Source organism: Leucopleurus acutus, assembly GCF_964270905.1.
Source record: "Leucopleurus acutus genome assembly, chromosome: 5".
Taxonomy (NCBI): Eukaryota; Metazoa; Chordata; class Mammalia; order Artiodactyla; family Delphinidae; genus Leucopleurus; species Leucopleurus acutus.
The window spans coordinates 139,387,234-139,412,168 of NC_139147.1; the positions used below are offsets into that span (position 1 = coordinate 139,387,234).

Here is a 24,935-nt window from a genome sequence, read left to right on the forward strand (position 1 = left end):
TTCTTTTCCCAAACACTGTAGCTTCCCAGGCCCTGGATATATAATAAATCAGAATCCCAGGATGTAGGAGATATATATATATATATATATATATATATGTGCGTGTGTGTGTGTGTATATATATGTATTTAAACAAATATAAATGTATTTATATATAAACATATGGATATATTTGACATTCATATAATATATATATATATACAGAAAGCTCCAACGGCAATTCTTACACACGAACCAGAGATGACCATAGAACTGTAATATGGAAAATGTTGACCTGATGTGACGTAAACAAATAAGTCATCCCTTCTTTGCCTCCTAATCAGATGTTTCTGATCAGAATTCAGAAAGGACATCCAAGTTCTTCGTAAATTAACTCCAACCTCAAAGGCTATGGGTTATCTGTCAAAATAGATCCTCCCTCAAAGTGAATGTGTTTCTCTGTCACTATGGGGGGATGATCAAGAATTCTGGAAAAGTAAATGGATTTCCAATGATGCCCACCCTCTCCCAGTGATCTCACATTCAGGAAGAACGTATTCGCGGGAGGAAACAGAGGGCAAATCTGAATGGTACAGATTCTGACTTGGGGCCAGATGCTATTCTGTCTCCCAGCCCCTGAACTCATGAACTCTCCCTGACTATAACTCATGCTGCCTGCAGGACGAGGATGTGTGTGGAAGGAATTGTCCTCCTTCTGCAATTACCCCCTTAGAGCCTTGAAGTCAGTACTTGAATATTACGCGTGCAGCACAATGATTGGTCGATGACGCCATCAACACACAGCTGCACTATTAACTCAGGGTATGATTCACAAATGATTCTTTTTCGATTGTAATTGCTGACAGAGTCCTCGCAATGAACCCAGTCTTTTAGAGAAAAACTGATCTTGGGACAAAGGGCTGGCTAAAACCTCAGGCAGGACATAAGTAAATAAATAAACAAATAAAGCAATAAAATCTTTATCTATTTAAATAGATATACTCTATATATGTATCTAGTTAGATAGGTTTATATATATATAAAACATCTTTAAATATAGATATAGATATAAACATATATGTATAGAAAGAGCAGGGAGATGGAATCAAAATACATCAGGAGAGAATTCCATCCCGCCTTACCAGTATTTTCTGTTATGCTATATGAAAGTTTAGTGTTAGTTAGAGAGACCTGGGTTTGAATAATGGCTCTGTCACCTAACTGGTCATGTGTCTTCTCTGAGCCTCAGTCAAAACAAAGGAATAGTATCTTTACGTTGTCAGAAAAAATAAATAAAATATTATATGTAGACATCATGGCTGCCTCTAAGAAGTATTTTCTTAAGTTTAATTTTCCAGCTCATATAGATTTAGCCCAAACAACATTATTTGCCATAAAAACCATAATAGGGAGGTTTTTAACCAAAAGTGAATGGAGTTATGCAACCAACTTTTTCAACTATATTATTGGTGCAACTTCAGAAATTTTCAGTTACAAGCAAATGTGTGGAAGTAACATAGCAATCTAGAAATCATATAAATGCAAAGTTGACACTTCAGAATTATATTTTACTGTCTCTCTTAATGTTTATAAAACACAAACACATATACAGCATGGCAAGGGAGCCCTGGAAACCCTTCCTTGCCCCCCTGTAAGTGACACTTTGCTTGTCATTTTTACTTCTTAATGGTTAATGAATTCCATGTAATAGTTGCCAGTTTTCTGCCTCCCCCTCTGTCCCCTGCTGCAAAAGATCTAATCTATTCAGAGGAAGATAATTGCAGAGCTGTTGAGACAGAAAATAAATCGCTGCATCTCACCACTGTTGTGCGCCTCCAGCTGTGAGGTGGAGTTGACAGCAACCTTGCATAGAGAACAGTAAAGCAGCCGTTTTGCCTTTTCTTCCTCAGTCTCCGTGGAAGGACAGGAGCTATTGCCGGTGGCTGTCGTGGGGCTTTTCTCCACTTTAGAAGTGATCTCAGTTGTCATAACGCTGCTTTTGCGAATTTCCACAGTTGTCGTCGTTGATATTGCTGGTGTCCCTGTGGTACTGTCTGCAGTCAAAGTAGCACAGAAGAAAAGGCAAAAACAGTGGTATTACCTTTCCCTATTCGAAAGGGTATCACTAATATTACATTCTGCTAATAATGATAAGAACAGCTAGCAATTGCTGCTTGTCAACTACGTGTCAATCATCTCCTGAGGAAATGTACATAGATGACCACTTATAGTTTTGTCTATTGATATAACACGTTCGGACAATTCTAGAAAATATATACCAACAGGCTTTAACGTTTTCCCATGAGGTAAATAAACATATTCACAAATTTTTCTTGTTAACATATGGCCTTAGTAAAATAATCTTTACAGTGCATTGTGCTTTGTATATTTCTACAAGGATGGCTTAAAAAAAATAAAATGGAGGATAAATGTTTTTAAGATATTTTAATTTTTCTTTACTACTTGTCTTTCTATTTTCTTTCTACATCTCTTTCTTTAATTAAAAAATAGGTACTGATCCTCCTGTGTATGCTTGTGCAAAATATAGAAAAAAAATAGAACCCTGATATCATATCGCTTTGTCCAGATCAAAGGTTTAGAAAACCATTGCCTTATTTACAAAGAGTTGTATATTGGACAGGTACAAAAATCATCCATATACAAATAAGATGAATTCTAATGTAGCATATTTATTAAATGTATGCTCTGCACCAGGCTGTGTTCAGGGAGCTTGTGACACAAAAGTATTCAAACATCAACAGCCACTCTTTATAAGGAATTCACAGACTGGTCATATCATGTTAATGTCACAGCTTTCAAGAGCTTGATGACCAAGAGAGAGTTGATGCGCTGTAACCCTACAACCCTTCTGCCTCTGAAGTCTGATTCTAAAGCTGGAGAGGTCAACCTCCAAAGTAAGACTACTTTGTCCTAACTTCACTCGGGTGTACACAGCTCCCAACCCAAACAGGCTAGTTAACACCATGTCAGCAATGTCTGCCATACCCAACAATGAATTGCAAATGAGCCCTATGCCCTGTGCTTTCTATTTTTATGTTACTTTTTGCTGCCTCCCGGCTGGCTAGTTCTTAACCTCTTATTCAAACTATTCCCAGGCTGTCTCTCCAGCCACAGCTGCTCTTGGAATCGTTTCTCATTCCATATGCTGCTGTGGTCACTATCCAGTGCCACGCTGTAAAGTCCATGATAAATGGAGTGGGCAGTGGCTGTAAAGGACAGTGGTCTACCTGCAATGAAGTGTTGTCCTCATAAACGCTTACTTCCTTTTAGTTTATGTTATCAAGATGCCTTGTAACTTGGATTTTCCCTTTGATCCAGAGAGAGAGGTGGGAATAGGGGTGAGGCTGCTTATGGCTTCTTTCCCAAATATGGCATCAGACACACTAGTCAATCAGAAGAGGAATGGGCTCTATTTTTTTTAATTAATGAACTAATTTTCATTTAAAAAATGTTATTGAAATATAGTTGATTTACAATGCTTCAGGTGTACAGCAAAGTGATTCAGTTATATATATATGTGTGTATATGTATACATATAATATATACTTTTATATATATGTATATATATATATTCTTTTTCAGATTCATGTTGAGGGCTATTGTATAAAACAATTCATCTGGCTCTTCCCTTTGCCTGACACTTCCTATACTTTTAATCACTTATTTAGCTGTAAGACCATTAAGTAAGTCCCCTGCAGTGTCATGGAGAATATCCTCCAACGATGTTAGAAAAAAAAAAAAAAGAAACATAGTGCCATGACTAGTCTCTCTCAAGGCTAGAGAAAAATAAATAAAATGATCCTAACACTGAATTTTGCCACCAGAATACATTTATTTCCTTAAACACCGAGAGACCCACTTCCTGATTAGTGTTTACTTGCCTACTAAGATACCAACATTAAAATATCAGGTAATTGCTAGAAAATATTTCTGAGAATCTAGATATGGCATGAAACACAACAACCAACTTGAGATGGTCCAGTAGGCATCATTGCTCCCAGCAAACTGGAAATTATTCTTTGAAAGCAGGTGCATGAGTGTCTATGAACAAATAGCAAATGGCCAGTTCATTTGCTAAGTGTTTTATATACATAATTTCATTTAACCGTCACACATACTGTTGAAAATGAAGAAATTTCAGACGTTAAGGAAATTTCCAAAGTTCACACAAGTAGTATATGGTGAGTCAGGACACAGTGTTTCATGGAATTAAGAAATTAGGGGGCTTCCCTGGTGGCGCAGTGGTTGGGAGTCCGCTTGCCGATGCAGGGGACATGGGTTCGTGCCCCGGTCCAGGAGGATCCCACATGCCACGGAGCGGCTGGACCCGTGAGCCATGGCCGCTGAGCCTGCGCGTCCGGAGCCTGTGCTCCGCAACGGGAGAGGCCACAACAGTGAGAGGCCCGCGTACCGCAAAAAAAAAAAAAAAGGAAATTAGGGATTTGGGGAAAAATGTATTGTGAATGATGCTCTTGGCCATAATAATGAACCTCCAGAGTAAGGTCACAAAGAGTAGCGGACTAAAACCACTCAATTGTTTTTATGGTCAGTTCTATGGGAAGGGACAACCATAAAGATAGGTATAATTAAACTTATTGTGCCCGCTTGCTGGAGCCAGAGTGTGATACTGTAGGTATTTATTTCATTTAAATCGAAATAAGGATATCCCTAGTAGTACCCTACTTCTAACAATTTTCCCCTCGATTGACAATGTTTATTTTATGTCTTGATCTGAAAATTTTACATTGCATAGATTATAGTACTCTTAAGCCAACTTCTCTATTTACAGTGAAATTCATAACAAAAGTATAGAATAAACATAACCATGGATCTTCCAATCTCTGTGACAGCTACATCAGCGTCATTCCTAATCCCAGAGGATAATGTACATTTATACCAAGGACACCAAAGATTAGAGACACGAGACTGTCTCCAAGTCCGGGGCTTAGTGAAGTATTAACATCGATATTTCTTAAGGCAAGTCCCTTGCACGAGACAGGCTTAGGGGAATTAGTATCAAAATGCTTAATTTCCGGCACTTCTTACTTTGTTGCATCTTTCAGACCACATAGCTGAACAAAGATCTGCGAATTTTCTCAAGCTTGTGGTTAGTTTGAAAGAAATACAAACAGTTATATGTTTGACATTAAATTTAATATGTAGATCTTGAGTCCACAAAGATAAGAGTACTATTAATTTATAACAAGACATGAATTTTTCACTTACTCTTCATTTGCCAGTAGTAAAGAGGACTTTTTTTTTAAGTAAAGTAAATATATTTTAAGATTATGCCACAAAAGAATCAACTATTTCATTTAGTTGGCCCTTGGTATCTGGGGGTTCTGCATCTGCGGATTCAACCAACCAAGGATTGAATATATTTTTTTTAAAAATCCCAGAAACTTCCAAAAAACAAAACCTGAATTTATTGTGGGTAGGCAACTATTTACATAGCATTTACATTGTATTTGCAACTAGTTACATAACGTTTACATTGTATTAAGTATGGTAAGTAATTCAGAGATGATTTAAAGTAAACGGGAGGATGTGTGTAGGTTATATGCAAATATTACATCATTTTATATAAGGGACTTGAGCATCCACAGATTTTGGTAACCACAGGGGTTCTGGAGCCAATCTCGCGCGAATAAGGATGACTGTACTTTGCGTAGAAATTACATACAGCAAAGATATTTTCCTTAATATGGTACATTAAATTACCAATTATATATAACACCTATCCAGTCATTAAAATAAAATTTTATATCATTGATCATGTTAATAGCATATACCCTTGCTAGGATGTGATGAGAATTACCTCTGTGATCTTCCTCCTAAAACTCATAACCCCTGTCTAACCATGAGAAAATCATAAACAAACCTAAATTTAAGGACATTCTACAAAATTCCTGACCAAGAGTCCTCAAAAATATTAAGGTCATCAAAACAAGAAAAGTCTGAAAAACTGTCACAGTCTGGACAAGTCTAAGGAGACAGGATTACTAAATATAATGTGGTGTCCTGGTTAGGATCCTGGGGCAAAAAAAAAAGAACATAAGGAAACTAACACAACATTGTAAATCAACGAAACTGCAATATAAAATAAGAAATTAAATTCAGAAAAAGATGCGGTACGTACACACAATTGTAACAGTCAGATGAAGAAAGACAACTACCATATGATTTCACTCCTAGGTGGAATCTAAAAAACGAGAACAGAGGAACAAACAAAAGAAAACAAAACAAAACTCATAGATACAGAGATTAGATTAGTTGTTACCAGAGGGGAAGGGGGGTGGAGGTGGGCAAAATGGGTAAAAGGGGGTCAACTATATGGTGATGGGTGGTAACTAGACTTATGCTGGTGATCACTCTGTAGTGTATACAGATGTTGAATTATAATGTTGTTTACCTGAAACTTACATAATTTAAAAAAAAAAACTTTAGGTATAAACTTATGAAATCAGAATGAAATATGGACTCCAGGTAATAATATATCAATATTTGTTCATTAGCTTTGACAAATACACCATAGTAATGTGAGATGTTAATAATAAGGGAAACTGAGAGCATATACAGGAACACTCTGTTGTGTTTTGTACCTTATCTGTAGATTTAAAGCTAGACTAAAATTAGAAGTTTATTTATTTTAAGAAAAATAGAATTATAACCAGTCAAAAAATAGTGCATCATTTCAGTTACTTTCTAGAATCATAGTCAAAAGGGATCTTAGTGGTTTCATGGTATAGCTTTCTAGGTTTTTAGATTAGGAAATTTCAGTAAAACTGGGACTTGACATTGCATCTCCCAATTCCAAATCCTTATTGCAATTCCGGATTGTTATTCTATGTTGCAATGACTCATGTATTTGAACTTCCCTCCGTCAACATTTATTGAGTTGCTATTTTGTGCTAGGAGATGGGAAGGATAATAGATGTCCAGTATGTGCTGAGTGGTTCATGAGACATCCCATAATGACTTGGAATAATAATAATAATAAATTTAACAATCCTTCATCAGTTTTGTCCATTGCTATATCCTTGCACTTATGCTTGGCATAAAAAGGCAGTCAATAAATATTTATTGAAAGAAAGCAATGAATGAATAAATGAATGAATGAATGAACAAAACACAATTATAGCTTATGATAGTAAAAACAATTTTAAAGCATTTATAGGTATAAACTCATTCAAGCCTCCTAAAAAACTAAGAGGATAAATTAGGAGTTTGGGATTAATAGATAACACTACTATATATAAAAAAGATAAACAAGGACCTACTGTATAGCACAGAGAACTATACTCCATATCTTGTAATAACATATAATGGAAAAAAATCATTAAAATAATATATATAATATATAACATACAAAGTAATATAGAATATAGAAATATATGTACATATATATGTATATATATGATTGAATCACTTTGTTGAACACCTGAAACTAACACAACACTGTAAATCAACTATACGTCAATTAAAAAAAAACAAAGATGGGCATACCATTTTTATCCTCATCTCAGTGAAGAAATTGAGGTATGGAGAGATTTGGGAACTTGTGCAATGCCAGAGCTGCCAGCTGAAGTACAATGATTTGAATTCAGACAGTCTGGCTCAGAAGCACAAGCTCTTCATTTATTTTTCATTGCTAAAATTTTGATTTTGTTCGTAAAAGAACTGACTCTATCCCTTTCAGTTAATTCCAATTAGTCATGATTTATTATGAGTGTAGGAAGATAGAATCTTAAAAATTTGACTTAAAAAAAACTGAACTTGGCCCGAGCTAGAGTCAATCATGTATGTCTAATCATCCATTTATGCTAATGTATTAAGTTGCTGGAGTCCATTTAGGAGGAGAGGAGAAAAAAAACCCGACAGCCCTCAAACAACCTCTTCTGCAAAATGATAAGAGTAAGGCACAAGACTTCCTTACTGCACAGTTTTCTTTTATCTTTTCCAAAAGATGCGAAACTAGAATAACAATTCACTTTTCTTAATGTTTCCCAGATTCAGATTTCTTTGCACTATTCAACCAATGACCCAATGGGAACAATCTATGTGACTGGGAGTCGAAAAGAATGGGTACATTCCAGTGGGAAGGAACAGTTTGAGATGGCTGGGGTTTGCATTTCTGTGCTGTTTTTTCGCCAGTGCCCTCTAGCAAACATTCATTATTGTAACTGTCACTATTTGGCTTTGACATCAAAACAGATTGTTAATACTTTGTGGAATGGGGCTTTAGTGGAGAATGAAAGGAAACTTGTCAGTATTCAGAGTGGCCCATTTTGGCCCTCATTCTTATACAAAAACACTGTAAATACTTTTTTAAAAAATTCAAAAAGCATAAGAAAAGATTCCAGAAAATAAGAAAAGCATAAGAAAAGATTCCAGAAAATAATCAACAACTTGAATTCTAGATAATAAAATGAAACGGCCAAGTTACATGGTCCAGGTAAGAAATTTATTCTCCTAGTTAGAGACCTCATAACCCAACTGACAGAACCAGATGTGAGTTATTTAAGTTTCCTCCCAGGTAACAGAAATTAATAGTATGTCCCAAAGATAATCATCATGTTTTCTGCTAGCCTGAAGACTCAGAATGATACACAATTTATTTCCTTCTTCTCTGTGTGAAATAAAGTCTCAACCAGGCTTGCTAGCAAGTGAGAACAGCTGCTTCCTCTTAAATATGCTGACATTCTGAAGTATAAAAAGGTGCTTCGTTACAAAAAAAAAAAAATCGCAAGTTTTTAGAAATTATTACCGGTGGTTTCCTTCCTCTGGATTTCATCCAATTTGATCAACATTGACTGGGCATAGTACCAGCCTCTTAGACACAGGCAGGAATGGCCCCTGCACTGGCCTCCATGTATTACAAGCCACTGAAACAAGTCTATTTTTGCATTTCTTTGATCTTATAAAAACACTTTTTAGACAGTTTGATAACCAGCTGAGCAAATGGAAATTTTAATTAGAAAGGGAAGTGAGAGCTGGACTGGGTGTCCCAAAGGCCAGAGTATCGAGTCTGAAAGTTCACAGGTTTGTGTGTGGTTGTGTGCATAGAAGTTTATGATTTGTGCATCTATGTGTGTGCATGTGTGGTTATGTGTGTGCATGCGTGTCTATGTGTGTGCATGTGTGTCTATGTGTGTGCATGTGTGGCTATGTATGTTGAGAGGTAAAAGGAGATCACAGCCTCTATCTGGGAACCAGAGAAAAAGGTTTGTTTTCAAATCACCAATCACCTCAAATCACCGAAAGGTATGTCTAGGCAAAGTCCCCCCAAAACATTCCCTCCCTCTTTCTGCTATAGTGATACAGGAAATGCTTAAAATTGCTTGGGAATCCTGAGTCCACAAAATGAGGTTGGGGAGGAAGGATGCTTCCCCAGTGGGCTACCTGATTGGGGATCAGAGGGCTGGCTTGGGGCACAGCTTCTGCCCTGTTCCTGCAGAGCTGTGTTATCATTTGGTAGGGCTCAGGGCTGACTCAGGCAGGGAGATTCTTTGACCTTCAGGTCACAAAGGCAATCCCTGGGTAAAGGCTGGGGGGCTGCCAGGGAAGCTTGAGGTACAGCTTGTAAACATTTAGCTATACAGTGCATGGTCTCCATTTGAACTCTTGTCTTGGCCCTGAAACTTTTGGGGTGGACCTGACTGAACGCTCATGTGTCATACCCTGTGTTAATCACTGGAGGTTAAAAAGTAAACATGATGTACTCAGCCATAAAAAAGAACGACATGCCATTTGCAGCAACATGGATGCAACTAGAATTATCATACTAAGTGAAGTAAGTCAGACAAAGACAAATATATGATATCACTCATATGTGGAATCTAATTTTTTAAAATATGACACAAATGAACTTATTTACAAAACAGAAACAGACTTACAGATATCAAAAGCAAACTTATGGTTACCAAAGGGGAAATGTGGGGCGGGGGAGGGATAAATCAGGAGCTTGGGATGAACGTACAGACACTACTATGTATAAGATAAATAACCAACAAGGACCTATTGTATAGCACAGGGAGAAAAGAATCTGAAAAAGAATGAATATATGTATTTGTGTAACTAATCACTTTGCTGTACACCTGAGACTAACACAACATTGTAAATCAACTCTACTTCAATAAAATTAAAAAAAAAAAAAGTAAACACAATGTCATTTGTGTACTAGAGTGACAGGGCTCCAATACCACAAGAAGGGAGGGAACAATGGATTTGCTCTCTTTGAGGAAGTAGAGCAGGAAGAGGCATCGCCAGAAAATACCAGTACTTCAAACTCTAACTTTATCACACCTCCAAAGTTCTGTTATTTGGAAGTGCTATGCAAAAAGTGATCCACTGATTAAAACTCTTAATGTCCTAAGGGATCAGGTGAGTAATTCTTTCTACCTTTACATCCTTTGAACTAGAGTTCCCATGTCTTTTGTGCATGTGCAGAAATTATAGGAAGGCAAGCGATTTCAAAAACCTACATAACAAACATATCTAACTGCAACTTCTGAGATGTGTCCCGAAGCTGCCCAATCTACCATCTGTTTGAGGCAATTACATCAAGAGTAGATTCAGACTCAGGGATCCTGGTGATTGATCTGCTGAACTCACTTTGGGCCGTGTACACCAGGTGCAGCTTAGAACATAAATTATTCTGCTGAAAACGATTTTCAGAGCCTGTTGAAAGAAAGAGCTGATTCAACTTCTGGATTTTCCTCTTGAAGCCAGGACTCATTAGTTTCATGGGGATCGGCCATTTTTTTAAGAAGTTCATGTGATTTGAGAGGGTAACATGAGATTACTTTCTTTTATAGGAACACTTATCAGGAATTTAGGTTATTCCTATCAATTCCTAAAATTGGGGGGGGTAAAAAGCCTAGAGAATCAGGTTGTCAGGTTAGCGAATGATGCAGAAGCCCTCAGAAGGTGGTGGTGGTCAGAACCTGACCAAAGGATGCTTGGCTTGGGACAGGAAGCAGAGAGTGGGGATAATGTGAAGGAAAGAAGGCAAGAGGACCAGGGTAAGCAGGAGGGAGATCACAGGCTCTGGAAACACCAAGGGCTCAGCAGAAATTACCCAGGTCCTGGGGAGTTAGGCGGGATCCAACAGTTGGCCAACGGAAGCTGAGAACTACTTTGTATCTTCTAACCTTAAATGTCCTTGACCTCAGAATGGAGGTCTCTAGTTTGTTTGCTTATATATTTATTTATTTTAAACTTCTAATTTTATATTGGAACATAGTTGATTAACAATGTTGTGTTAGTTTCAGGTGGACAGCAAAGCGAATCAGGTATACATATACATGTATCTATTCTTTTCCAAATTCTTTTCCCATTTAGGCTGTTACATAATAGTAGTTTAAACTGGGATTTCACCAAGTAAAAGCAGCATAAATCTAGGCGGTAGTCAGCCCCCCCCACCCCCCTCCGCCCTACACACACACCCAACAGGAAAAGGCAGACAATGTAAAGGAGTGAAGCTGGGCAATTGACACTGATAGAATTACTCACAGTGGTAAACTGGAGAGCACATAACGCCACAAAAATGGGGGAGTTCATTGTACACTTCTAGTCAGCCATCTTAGAAATTCATGCCCTGTTTTACCAGATGCTTTGATTATTATTTTGGTGAAAGCCAGAAAGTTTCATGTACAATTTCCAAATTTTAAGTGTTAGCAGCTGTATGTGTGTGTGTGTGTGTGTGTGTGTGTGTGTGCGTGCGTGAGAGAGAGAGAGAGAGAGAGAGAGAGAGAGAGAGAACGCTTGTGGACCACAATCGTCTCTGTAGGCTGTGGGCTGCCATTTTGAAAGGTGCTCTAGCGACACTGTGTCTGTGCCTCAAACCCTGCTCATTCCCACAGTGGTTCTGAGACGCTGGGCTTATGACTGGCCTGAGGCTGTCCCTCAGAAGGCAAGGTCTCTATTCCAAGGAGAGAAAGCTAGTTAGAGTTAGTCTTATTTTTTTCTTTACCAGATAGTTTGCCCTCATTTCTTTCGTTCAAGTTCACAAGGAGAGACTCATTCTAGGGCAGGAGCCTGACATGTCTTGTCAGCTGTGTGTAAAGGATTATGACTTAATATCCCAGTGTCACCTCAACATGACATCTCAATCAATATCTTATCACACTGCAGCCTTAGTTTCTCAAAGTCAATGGGGATTGTATTCCCTACTCCTACAGCTTATATTTAATATACTCCATATGCAACTATAACAAAGCTTGCTAGATATTTGGTAATTGATAAATACAGAGGCTGCTGTCAACAAATTAGTTCTGTTAGGTATTTGCCATTCTTTCAAAAGTTGATGTCGTGCCCCCATAAGGCACTAGACTGAACATCGGCACAGCGATATAAATAGCAAATCTCTGACCTGCTAACCTAAGTTTTCATCCTCAGTCATTTTCACCTTATAATTTTCTTTCACTCTGTTTTCTCTGTGCTCTTTTGGCTGTCACAGCATCCAACAACGATGCAGCCAAGATGTTGGAAACTTTTGTGAATCAAAAATCATCCTGTTCCTGTAAACTAGTGGTTCCGAAACTTTACTATACATTGAACCACCTGGAGGTTTAATCAAACACAGATTGTTGATTACCACCCTTAGAGTTTATGGTTCCTAGGTCTGGGCTGCGGCCTGAATATCTTTATTCTAACAAATACCCCCCATGTTTTTGCTGCTGCTGGGCTGAGGATGACACTTCAGGAACCACCACTGACAGACCTGTCAACTACTTTCTGGTTTAGCCTAACTGGTCTCAGCTTTAGAGCTATAATGACAATTAAATAGAAAGTCATGAATGTAAAAAAAGGGAAATAGAGATTGGGTGGCCAAGGTCTATTTTGCCTGTGACTAAGGGAGTTTCCAAGACATGGGACCTTCAGTACTTTCAGGGAAAGTCCCTTGCAAGTCAGGACAAGTTAACCACCCTAAGAAGGAATTCAGAATAAATTAGAGAAAAACTCTTAGAAAATATTTTAGATACCTGAACAAGCAATGACTATCTCTGCTGAAAGATGCAGTTTTGGAGATAGATGTGATTATAAATGAGGGAGGATGGAGACAATTCAGATCCTTGAAACAGAGAAGAATAACTATGGGGCTTAATTAACCTGCCATTTAGCCTTTAAACCAGGGGCTCTTTTGTAAGATACAGTCTTCTCTTCCTGACTTAGAATCTGTGTGTTTCCAAGGAAATTTGTTTCCTACACCACTCACAGAATGTGTACTTCATCCTTTCCAAACATAAATTAATCCAAAGTAAATTAATTCAAAACTAAGTTACTTGAACAAGTATCATATGATTTCACTTATATGTTGTAAGTGATAAATAAAAATGATACAAATGAACAGAAACAGACTCACAGACTTAGAAAACAAACTTATGGTTACCAAAGGGGAGACATGGGGGGAGGAAGGATAAATTAGGAATTTTGGATTAACATATACATACTACTATATATAAAACAGATAATCATCCAGGACCTACTGTATAGCACAGGGAACTCTATGCAATTATTTTGCAATAACCTATAATGGAAAATAATCTGAAAAAGAATCGATACGTGTATATGTATAACTGAATCACTCTGCTGTACACCTGAAACTAACACAACATTGTATATCAACTATACTCCAATATAAAATAAAAAGTAAATTTAAAAAAAAAGCAAAAAACAAACAAAAATCCCAGGTTACTTGGAAGGCAGGACCGCGAGACCTTGGGAGAGTTGACTGAGTAGGTTCGACCACTGTACATACAACTGATAAGCACCAAGAAGAAGGGGTGAGTTTTGTCAGAATCTGTGAACTTTCTGATAAACATTACAAAAGGGAAAGAAAGAGGAAGATAAAAAGAAAATCCATTAATTCCAAGGCTATTTTAAGTGACTCAGATGCCACTAAAAGGCATAGGAAGCTGCCTTTTTGGGTTTCTAATAGAGTTTGTTTTTTTTTTTTTCCTTAGTAAGGCAGAAGGAAAAAGAAAATCTTTCCAAATCTACGAATGGTAGTTCCCCTCTTCCACAAGTTTTCTGCAAGGAAAAAAAATTGCTGCATGCCACAGTGACACTTCCCATTTCATTAACGAGGAGACACGCGTATTGCAAAATTTCCAATCTGGCAAAAAGTCAAGGCAGAGTTTTACAACAATTGCCTTTGGTAGTTTATCTGTTATATTTGTAAAGCAATAATCTTCCTTCTGGCTGTGTGCTTTAGGTTAAAACTGAGGGTTTGCCTTGTGTGCTTAAATCTATAATATCTATTTAGAATTAGGACATGATAAATCATGAATTTTGAAAGCTTTTACTAATTGTAATTGAACACAGAGTGAGGGAGAGCCTGCTTTCTGACTAGTGAATTTAGAGCATGTGGAGAATTGAGAATGTGGAGACAGTCACTCCAAGCCATCTAGCTCACAAATCCTTGCTGTACAATCCTGTTAGGAAGTCCAGATAATTAAAAGGAAGTAGTGACTGTCAGCTCTTCAAATTTTGTTGTACTGCAGAGCTGTCCTGAAGATAAGAAAACAAGCTCTCATCGTGGATGACACAATGATAAAATATTTAGTGCAGATATATTTTAGACCATTAACCCATCTGATCTGGGGCATTTTATAGTATGTCTAAGAGTTACTTAGTAGTTTTCATTACAGTGTTAGCATTTCATAGATTGACTATGAAGAAAACATTTTAACCACCAGAAAGATACCACGATGTAACTGTTATATATTTGCCACACTCAGACATCTAGAATAATTTTTTTTTTAATTTCAGAGAACCAGGAAAGAAGTTTTCAGAGAGTAAGTTCTATTGGACAAATTATGGGAACTGGTTGGCAAACATGAGAGAAATATAGAGAAAGAGAGGACCTTTAAAAAATCAAGAAAACATATTACATATACACATATTTTTAATAACAAGTTTTCAACAACTGCTAGGCATTCCATTTAAACTATAAACTGTGTTGTCTCAAGACTCAAACTACCCAAATTATTTCACCCAAAACAGCAATTTATTATTATTTTGCCCTCATCAGGAAGGGCAAGAAGATGGGAGGTCGTCACATAATACAATCACTTTTTGATAAAATTTCTCTCCTTGAAGAAGCTGTTTCCATGTAATGTTAATATACCTCAGTCAAGAAGATTTTTAAGAGTTGGAGGACACAGAAAAATTAAGAAAACTGTGCACAGCAAAATAAACAGGAGAAATCACAATTCTACTCATTATTTCCTTAAAAGTTGGCTGCTGAAAAATTAATAGAACTGCTTGGAAATCATAAAATTCTGGAGCAAATGCCTCTCTTCACAGAAAAGCCAACAGACCTATTTCCAATATTCCTTTTTTTAGCTACAGAAACCATATAAACCAGATTTTCATGAAATTCCAGATATAGAATTGTCTCTCCTATTATAATCTCATAAACTATCACACAGTTCTAGAAATTCCAAGCTACAGCAGACTGCCTCTTGCACAAAAACTCATCATATTACGAAATCTTCTTTTTGTTTTTGAGAACATGTTGATTGTAATTGTATCACCATTTCACCAAAACACTAAAAAATATATGTCAATCTCTCTTTTGTCTAAATGATGCAGAGAAAACATTTGAATTTTCCTTAGGCCTTATTGAAGAGACTAGTTATTTTGGCGTTATTTCAAACAGCTTCAAATCGAATTATTTATTTTGAGAATATATTTAAGAAAAAAAAAGACTTATTCTTGGTTAGCTCTATCAACTAAAATTTAATTCAACACTTTAAGATAAATATACTTTTAAAGTGGATCTGTGTTAATAAAGAATACACTGTAGAAAACATTAATTTAACAATAATTTTTTATTATCTCTGACGGTTAGTCTGTATGGTAATTCTGATCCTGCAGAATGTTAAATATTTTTACAGCTATGAAGGGATAGAAATCTAGCCTCAAGCAACCTGACTTCTCAAAGGATGATGGCATTTCTATTCCATTTTGCCCTTTGGGAACTCATTTCATGAGTCAAATCAGAACAGTATATTAGAGACAATTTGATATGAATAGAAGTTCTGAGATTTCATCATTAACTTAGATAAGATACTTTAAAAATATAATTCTTAAGCCTCAGGAAAGAGTCATTATTTTATTTAGAATATATACTTCTATAACTTTTTTTAATTTAATTTTTATTTTATATCAGAGTATAGTTGATTTACAATGTTGTGTTAGTTTCAGGTGTACAGCAAAGTGATTCAGTTGCACAAATACATATATTCATTCTTTTACAGATTATTCTCCCATATAGGTTATTACAGAATATTGAGTAGAGTTCCCTGTGCTATACAATAGGTTCTTGTTGATTATTTATTTTATATATAGTAGTGTGTATATTTTAATCCCAAACTCCTAATTTATCTGTTTTTAATGATCACTATTTCTAGTGATCACTATTAGATCACTATTTCTATTTCTTTTTTTTTTTTTACATCTTTATTGGAGTATAATTGCTTTACAATGGTGTCTTAGTTTCCACTTTACAACAAAGTGAATCAGTTAAACATATACATATGTTCCCATACCTCCTCCCTCTTGCATCTCCCTCCCTCCCACCCTCCCTATCCCACCCCTCTAGGTGGTCACAAAGCACCGAGCTGATCACTTTGAACTCAAACCCAACTGTGAAAATTAAAAGCCAGTACTCTGGGTAAACCACCTTGTTTTATAGATCACTTTTTTAAAGCTAATTTTCTTGGGAGAGAAGATTTTCATCTTATGTATCCTGTTTTCTGTAAACCTGTTTTATATCAACACTTGGTTCTTTTGAAGAAGTTCCGCTAGAAGCGGAAAAGCCTACTGCAACATGTGACTGGCTCCATTCACGTCCTTCCTGGCAGCCTCCTCTTGCCTGGGAGGGAAGCCAGGCCAAGAATGCGAGCAGTCCAGGGCTGGATGTGTGGAGTCAAAAGTCTGGGTGGGCAGAGAGTATGCAATGTAGGTACCACATTGACGCCTGGCACTGGGAAGTCTGTTGCCAAGCAGTCAAGATCACAGCCAGGTCCCAACAGGCAATTCACAGGGCTGGAGAGAGAAGTCGGAGCCAGAAGGCAAGCTGGGTGAGAAGAAGCAGCTCTGGGGTGTTTGAGGACACGACTTAAGACCATGGCAGGCAGATGATGTGGTGACCTTGTCGGGTTATTTTTAGCATAATGGCTTTACCTCTTGGACAGCCCTGTCATGGTTTTACTGAGGAAAGAGTACTCATGGCTACCACCTGCAAGGGCAGGAGAGGCAGAGGAAGAGATGGGTGTGTGGGTCTGGTCTTTGGGTCTCATGCCCCTGGATCACACTGGGATGAACAGGCAGGTAGAACAAGGCTAGACTCAAGCTCCTTTATTTTTTCCTCTTTTGTTCAACCTGCCTACGCCCAACCCTATCAAAAATAACAATGTAAATAATTAAAATAACACATGTATGTATGTATGTCTCCCTTTGAGATTTTACTTTGCTCCTGTAAGCCACCATTCATTGAAGGCATTTCTAGAGAAAGCAAAACTTTAAACTTTAAAATGTTTCCAGGTCAGCTGGGGGATGCGGGAAGTGACCAAGGATTGGGGCATGTCGACACACAGAGTTAAGTTGTATGATCTGGTTCATCTTTTCTCAGAAGCTCATCCAAAGAACATCATTGCTTAGGTCTAGCTTTGTAAAAATACAATGCTCTTTACCAAAATTGAAGCCCCATATAAATTCACCTAGGTATTTTGAGGGGACAGATAATCCTAAGAGTTGGGGGAATTCTTGAAGAATGTGCTTAGATATTGAAAAAAATAATGTATTGTAGTTTCACTTCATTTTTACTCAACACACGATTTATGGGCTTTTAGCATTGCCATGCCATAATATCAGTAATCATTTGCTTTTTACTTAACATGTCAGAAGATCTCCACTGTGACCTAACCTTCAAAACACAATTCCAAAGCCAGTAGAAGTCTCTTCACTGCTTGACTTGTCAATCTGGGTTGATAAATGTTTCCTCAGACTGGACGTTTAATTAACTTAAGTTGAATAGATCTGAATGAGATAGAAATTATTTGTATTTGCTTATTAACTCTGTTGTTGGCAAGATAAGAGAGAACTAGAAAGAAAAGAAGCAAGAGAGAAAAGCAAGAGAGCCGTGTCTTATTTGCCCTTCTAAATTACAGATTTTATAAGGAAGGAAGTTTTGTGAGTTTCTCCTCTTAAAGGATATTTTTATCAGTCAGTCCAGATGGATCGATATGATGAACCAACCCATAGAATTTGGATGAAATTCTTCTCTTTCGATCTTTGAAGGTCCCATCATCACAGGTGTTCCGTTTCTCTTGATGGATAAATCCTGTTAAGATTTCTGAGATGCTAACAGAAAAGGTGCCACCAGATACGATGATTTATGAATTCTGATGTGAATATCACTGAAACACGCAAATGAATGGTAAATGCCAAAGAAGTCTACAGATGATTTTTCAAGATATATGTTATACAATACACCCAAAATGACAGATAATGCATCACTCAAAATAAGATAAAGACTGCTTCTTCAACTACATTTATGTCTCATTATTTTTTGCTATTTTAAATTTTGCATGATACAGAGTGGCTCTCTCTAGTTAATCCAACAATCTAGCTGCCTCATTTTATAGGTCCTTACTCTAAATGTCATTACTGTTACAGGAATCAGCTATCTGGTATAACAGTACACTTTCTCAAATGTAAACCTAAATAATTACAAAATTAAACAAATGTGTTATAAAGAAACCTTAAAAGATACAAAATAATAGTAATGTCCTACATTTGTTTGGTTTTTATGAGTTTTCAAACATATTTTGTAGACCCTTCTTTTTTTAGACTCAGGAAAATACTGTGAGATAGACATTGGAATTCTTATTTTATAAAAGAGAAAACTGGCTTACTGATATAACGTCACTTGTTAGAACCATATAGCTATTAATTAGGAAAGCCAAGATTATTGGCTTATTATTATTATCAGTCACTTGTTAGAACCATATAGCTATTAATTAGGAAAGCCAAGATTATTGGCTTATTATTATTATCAGCACCAAGATTTTTTTAGGGTTTATTGCCGCCACCTGGTTAAAAGAAAAATCTTTAACATCAAGAGCTAAGTGTAAAAAAAATTACATAATATCAGTAGGACATTGCAGAATCATATAGAAGTAATTTTTTATTTCTACAAAAATATTATTGCTAAGACAATGTGTATGACTAGGACACACTATATATTTAATTTAGAACTAATTTTATAGTATTTAGAATAGAGGCATATATTAACAATTTTGTGTGGTAATATTACTATATTATTTAAATGTAATGAACCATGTTAGATTTTAATACCAGCTTAACATAGTTACTGAGGTTTCTAGCCTTACTTTTAGAAATTATAATCATTTAAAACATAAAAAAGACAGTATCATTTTAAAATAGGGGTTAGATACCATCACTCTTCTCCTCAAACTACCACAATGACGCCTTATTTCGCCCCAAGTCAAAGCCAGTGTCCAGCTAAAAGTTTTCTCCCTTACCTCAGGGGCAAGACAAGGATGTCTGTCTTGCTATTGCTATTCAAGGCTGTACTGAAAGTTCTAGCCAGGACTGTTAAGCAAGAACAAGAAATAAAAGATATCCAGATTGTAAAGGAAGAAATAAAACTCTCTTTTCAGGAGGCATTATCTTATATATAGAAAATACCAAGGAATCTACCAAAAAAAAAAATAGGTCTAATAAACTAGTTCAGCAAAGTTGCAGAATACAAGATCAATGTACAAAAATCAGTTGTGCTTTTATACACTAGCAATGAACAGTCTGAAAACAAAATTTAAAAAAAATTATTTACCACGACATGTAAAGGATAAAATACTTAGGAATAAATGTAACCAATGAAGTGCAAGACTTGTACACTGACAACTATAAAACATTACTGAAGGGAATTTTAAAAACCTAAACATGGAAAGACACTTTTTTTATTCATGGATTGGAAGAATTAATATTGCTAAGATGGTAATACTCCCAGAAGTGATCTACAGCTTAAATGCAAAATCTATTAAATTCCCATTGGCTTTATTTTTTGCAGAAATTGACAAGTTGAATGAAAGTTCATATAGAAATGAAGGATCCCAATAATGCTTTTCAATACTGAAAAAGAAGAATATGCAGGAGTATTCATTATCTTCTGATTTGAAAACTTACTAAAAAGCTACAGTAATCAAAACACTGTGGCATGGGGCTTCCCTGGTGGCGCAGTGGTTGAGAGTCCGCCTGCCAATGCAGGGGACACGGGTTCATGCTCCGGTCTGGGAAGATCCCACATGCCGCTGAGCGGTTAGGCCTGTGAGCCATGGCCGCTGAGCCTGCGCGTCCGGAGCCTGTGCTCCGCAACGGGAGAGGCCACAACAGTGAGAGGCCCGTGTATCGCAAAAACAAAAAACAAAAAACAAAAAACAAAAAAAAAACAGTGTGGCATAAGGATGGACAGATATATAGATCAATGAAATAAAACTGAGAAATAAACCCATATGTCTGTGGACAAGTAATTTTGACAAGGGTGGTAAGACCATTCAAAGAGGAAGTAATAGTCTCTTCAACAAATGGCCCTGAGACAAATAGATATCCACATGCCAAAGAACAAAGTTGGACCCCTGCCTCATACCAAATGCCTCTCAAAATGGATTAACAACTTAAATGTAGGAGCTCCTATAAGGAAACATACTTGTAAAGATTTGTGACCTTGGATTAAGTAATGATTTCTTAAAATGATATTAAAAGTACAAGGATAAAAAAATAGATAAGTTGGACTTCATCAAAATAAAAACTTTTATACACAGAATGGGAGAAAATATTGGCAAATCAATTATCTGATAAGAATCTATTGTTCAGAACATATTAAGAACTCCTACAACTCAACAATAAAGAGAAAAACAGCCCAACTAAAAGGGGGAAAAATGATTTGAATAGAAATGTCTCCAGATAAGGTGCAAATGGCCAATAAAGACTTGAAAAGATAGTCCACATCATTAGTCATTAGAGAAATACAGATCAAAGCCACAATGAGAAATCATTTCACACCCTCCAGAATGGCTATAATAATGATGAAAAGTTAAATTTAAAAAACAGAAAATAACAAGTGTTAACAAGGCTGTGGAGAGATTGGAATCCTCATACATTGCTGGTAGGAATATAAAATCATGCAGGGGCTGTGGAAAAGATCAGTAGTTTCTCAAAAATTTAAACATAGAGTTGACATATGACTCAGCAATACCACTTCTTTTTTGTTTTGCTTTGTTTTGGCCATGCCATGCGGCATGTGGGATCTTAGTTCCCCAAACCGGGATTGAACCCACACCCCCTGCAGTGGCAGCACAGAGTCTTAACCACTGGACCACCAGGTAAGTTCCAGCAATTCCACTTCTAAGTATAGACCCAAGATAAGTAAAATATAGTTTTATGCCCAAACTTGTAAATGAGTGCTCATAGCAGCACTTCATAATGACCAAAATATGGAAACAACCCAAATATGCATCAACTAATGAGTGGATACACAAATGTAGTAATGTCCATACAATAGAATGTTATTCAGCCATGTAAAGAAATGAAGTAATGATACATGTTACCATATGGGTGAATCCTGAAAGTATTATTCTAAGTGAAAGAAGTTAGCCACAAAAGACCACATATTGTATGATTCCATTTACCAGAATGGTCAAATCCACAGGGGCAGAAAGTAGATTAGAGATGGCCAGGGAACAGGGGAAAAGTGGAATTAGGAGCTCCAGGGTTTCTTTTGGTGGTGATGGAAATATTCTGAAATTTGATAGCTGTAATGGTTGCACAAAACTTTGAATATACAAATTGTATGGTATGTGAATTATATCTTAGTAAAGCAGTTATTTTTAAAAAAAATAACTAATAAGGACCTACCGTATAGCACAGGGAACTCTTCTCAATACTCTCTAACAATCTGTATGGGAAAAGACTCTAAAAAAGAGGGGATATATGTATAACTGATTCACTCTGCTGTACAGCAGCAACTAACACGCCATCTTAAATCAACTATACTCCAATAAAAATTTTAAAAATAAAAACTTTAAAAAATTTTTACAAGTAATAAGCTGTGAAAATTCTGGCTTTGTTTCTGGTTTACTATGAGGAAGCATGACCAAATGCTAACTCCTGCCAGCTGGGAGGATGAGAGGGGATGGCAGGTTATACCAGCTCTTGTGTGGGTGCAGTAGTAGGTTTCAGAAGTATCAAGAGGGGCAGGGCCCCATGTTGCTTCTGTCTTCAGGTTGCTCTTTGGGGCGGCTGAGCCTTATAAGTTAAAGCATGCAAATGGGATGGTAGTTATTATGTATCTCAAGCCAAAAAGATCCTCCTAAGATTACGATAAGACCATCATGCCCCTGCTAAAAGCCTTGTAGAGCAAAGTCTAAATTCTGTAAAAAAAAAAAAAAACAGCTGACCCTTGAAAGCCTTTGAGCTACAACTCTAGATCCTCACCCACAGACTACCCTGTCGAGCTATCCTAACGCCCCAAGCGCTATGATTTTTCCTAGCTTTCTGTGCACCCTTTGGCCAAGGCTCAGTACAAATGTCACCGTAGAAATCGTTGATTCCTTCTCCATATACTTTCAACACCTTGTCCATATTCCTATTTTCGTACTCATGTTACTATAATTATTATTATTATTATTATTTTTTGCAATACGCGGGCCTCTCACTGTTGCGGCCTCTCCCGTTGCGAAGCACAGGCTCCGGACGTGCAGGCTCAGTGGCCATGGCCCAGCCGCTCCGCGGCATGTGGGATCGTCCCGGACCAGGGCACGAACCCGTGTCCCCTGCATCGGCAGGCGGACTCTCAACCACTGCGCCACCAGGGAAGCCCCTATAATTATTTTTTAAATTATGGTTACCACGGCAGAGAAATCGGGAAGGGATAAACTGGGAGATTGGGATTGGCATATACACACTACTATATATAAAATAGATAACTAATAAGGATCTACTGTATAGGACAGGGAACTCTACTCAATACTCTGTAATGACCTATATGGGAAAAGAATCTAAAAAAGAGTGGATATAGATAGATAGATAGATAGATTATAGATATAGCTATAGATAGATATATAGATATAGATATATAGATATATATAACTGATTCCCTTTGCTGAACAGCAAGAAACTAACACAATATTGTAAATCAACTCAACTCCCAATAAAAATTAAAAAAAATAAATAAATTAGTCATCTTTTCCCCAGGCTGTGTCTTCCAAGGGCACATGGCAAGTGCTTAAATTAAGTATGTCTTATTTGGCTGGCTGGATGAATGAATCTAGTATTGCATCTAGTATTGCATCTAGTATTGCATTTAACTATCTGCTTGACCTCCCTGCTCTACAGGGAGGGAGGGTGAGGGTGGAGTGACACAATGCTTTAGAAGTGAAATGTCCGTTTAAAAATTATTGAAGTGGTGTGGGCCACCACACAATCAGTGAGTGGACAATGCATGGAAAAAGCACACAGCTTTTTGAGAACTCTCAATGAGTTCTCAATCTCTGTCCAAAGAGCATTCCACCATGCACGTATATTTTATGTTCAAACAATACAGCCCATAAGCACAAACCAACTGTCTCGTCTAGCAGTCACCCAGCGTTCCATAATCTATTGTACTGTTTCATGAAAATGGAACAGGTTGGACATACAAGAAAGATGGAATATCTATACCAAACTGCCTCCTTTTTAAGGTATGTTCCGGGGTAACTCTAATAATACCGGATTTTCACCTTAGGTGAGGACTTTAGCACCCAGCTCCCATGGACTCCACTCTGTAAGTCTGAGGACTCCGGATTCTGCTCCAGGTCTCAGGGAGACCACTTACAACATCCCCTAGTGAAATGGAGCAGGACCCTATGGCCCTTGCCCGCCATGTCCTCCTCCGCCTGCCTTTTGTCTGTGGAAAAACTTTAGCCAAAGAATGTTTAATCAGAGAAGTGAGAAAATGCAGAAACAAAGGAAAACAGTCCAACAAGTCTAAATAATAATAGTTTAGTCTTTAAGCATAGTTAAGGACATCTAGTCCCTCCTCAAGGGCTATAGATAATATCCTGAGCCCTATTGTGTGAGCTGTGTTATAGATACTAGAACCTCCACTAGGTGGAAGAAGTTAACTACGTGATGACCAGGCTGTAGCCATGACATAAGCTGCCACAATTCCGAGAGCTGGCCTCAAAGAAATGGGAAGAAACCAACCCTGCAAATGAAGATTACCTGTACTTAAAACAATCAAGATGACACTGAAAACACCACCCCATGACATATTTCAAGATGACTGTCTGAGCTGCCTGTGCTGTTTCTGCATGCAACCCCCTCCCTCCGTCTATAAAAGCTCTTGCCCCCTGGCTGTCAGTGGTGGGGGGAGTCAGCCCTTGGACAGGAGTCCACCTTCCCCCCTAACCCCCTGGTGACTGGCATCCGAAATAAAGCAAACTTTCCTTTTCACCAACTTGCCTCTTTATTGGCTTTTGCGCAGTGAGAAGCCAGACTCCACTTTCAGTAACGCTAGTGTTGCTTCATAAGCTAGGCTGCCACAAGCACCAGCCCACATCACTAAGATTATTGGCGGCTGCTAAGTCACCTGTCAAATTCTCTAAATTTTCAGTCGATTTCCTCTGAATGTTAACCTTGCTCTTCTGCATCCATGTTTCTGCTGATGCTGTTTCGTGAAGATTCCTGAGAGACTCAGGCCTGACCTCAAGTTCATGCTCAGATGCTCTTTCAGTAACACCATCTTCTTCCCTTCCAGCGCTGGACAAAATAAAATTCAGATGTAGTTTAGTGTCGCATGTCCTAGCTTGCATGAATGGCTGAAGTAGATTTGGAGGTGTTGGTTTCCATCTGTCTGAAAT

General features: G+C 37.3%; 1 protein-coding gene across 2 annotated transcripts in view; it reads right to left on the minus strand.

Moving 5' to 3' along the window:
* ZNF385D (zinc finger protein 385D) overlaps window positions 1-24,935 on the minus strand; it is a gene marked incomplete at its 5' end in the record, with an annotated part of 940,271 nt that overhangs the window by 26,962 nt on the left and 888,374 nt on the right. For both annotated transcript variants that reach the window (XM_082840504.1, XM_082840505.1), the window contains one exon: window positions 1,800-2,033. In XM_082840504.1, coding sequence (XP_082696630.1) covers window positions 1,800-2,033 — 234 coding nt within the window. The remainder of the gene's footprint in view (window positions 1-1,799; window positions 2,034-24,935) is intronic.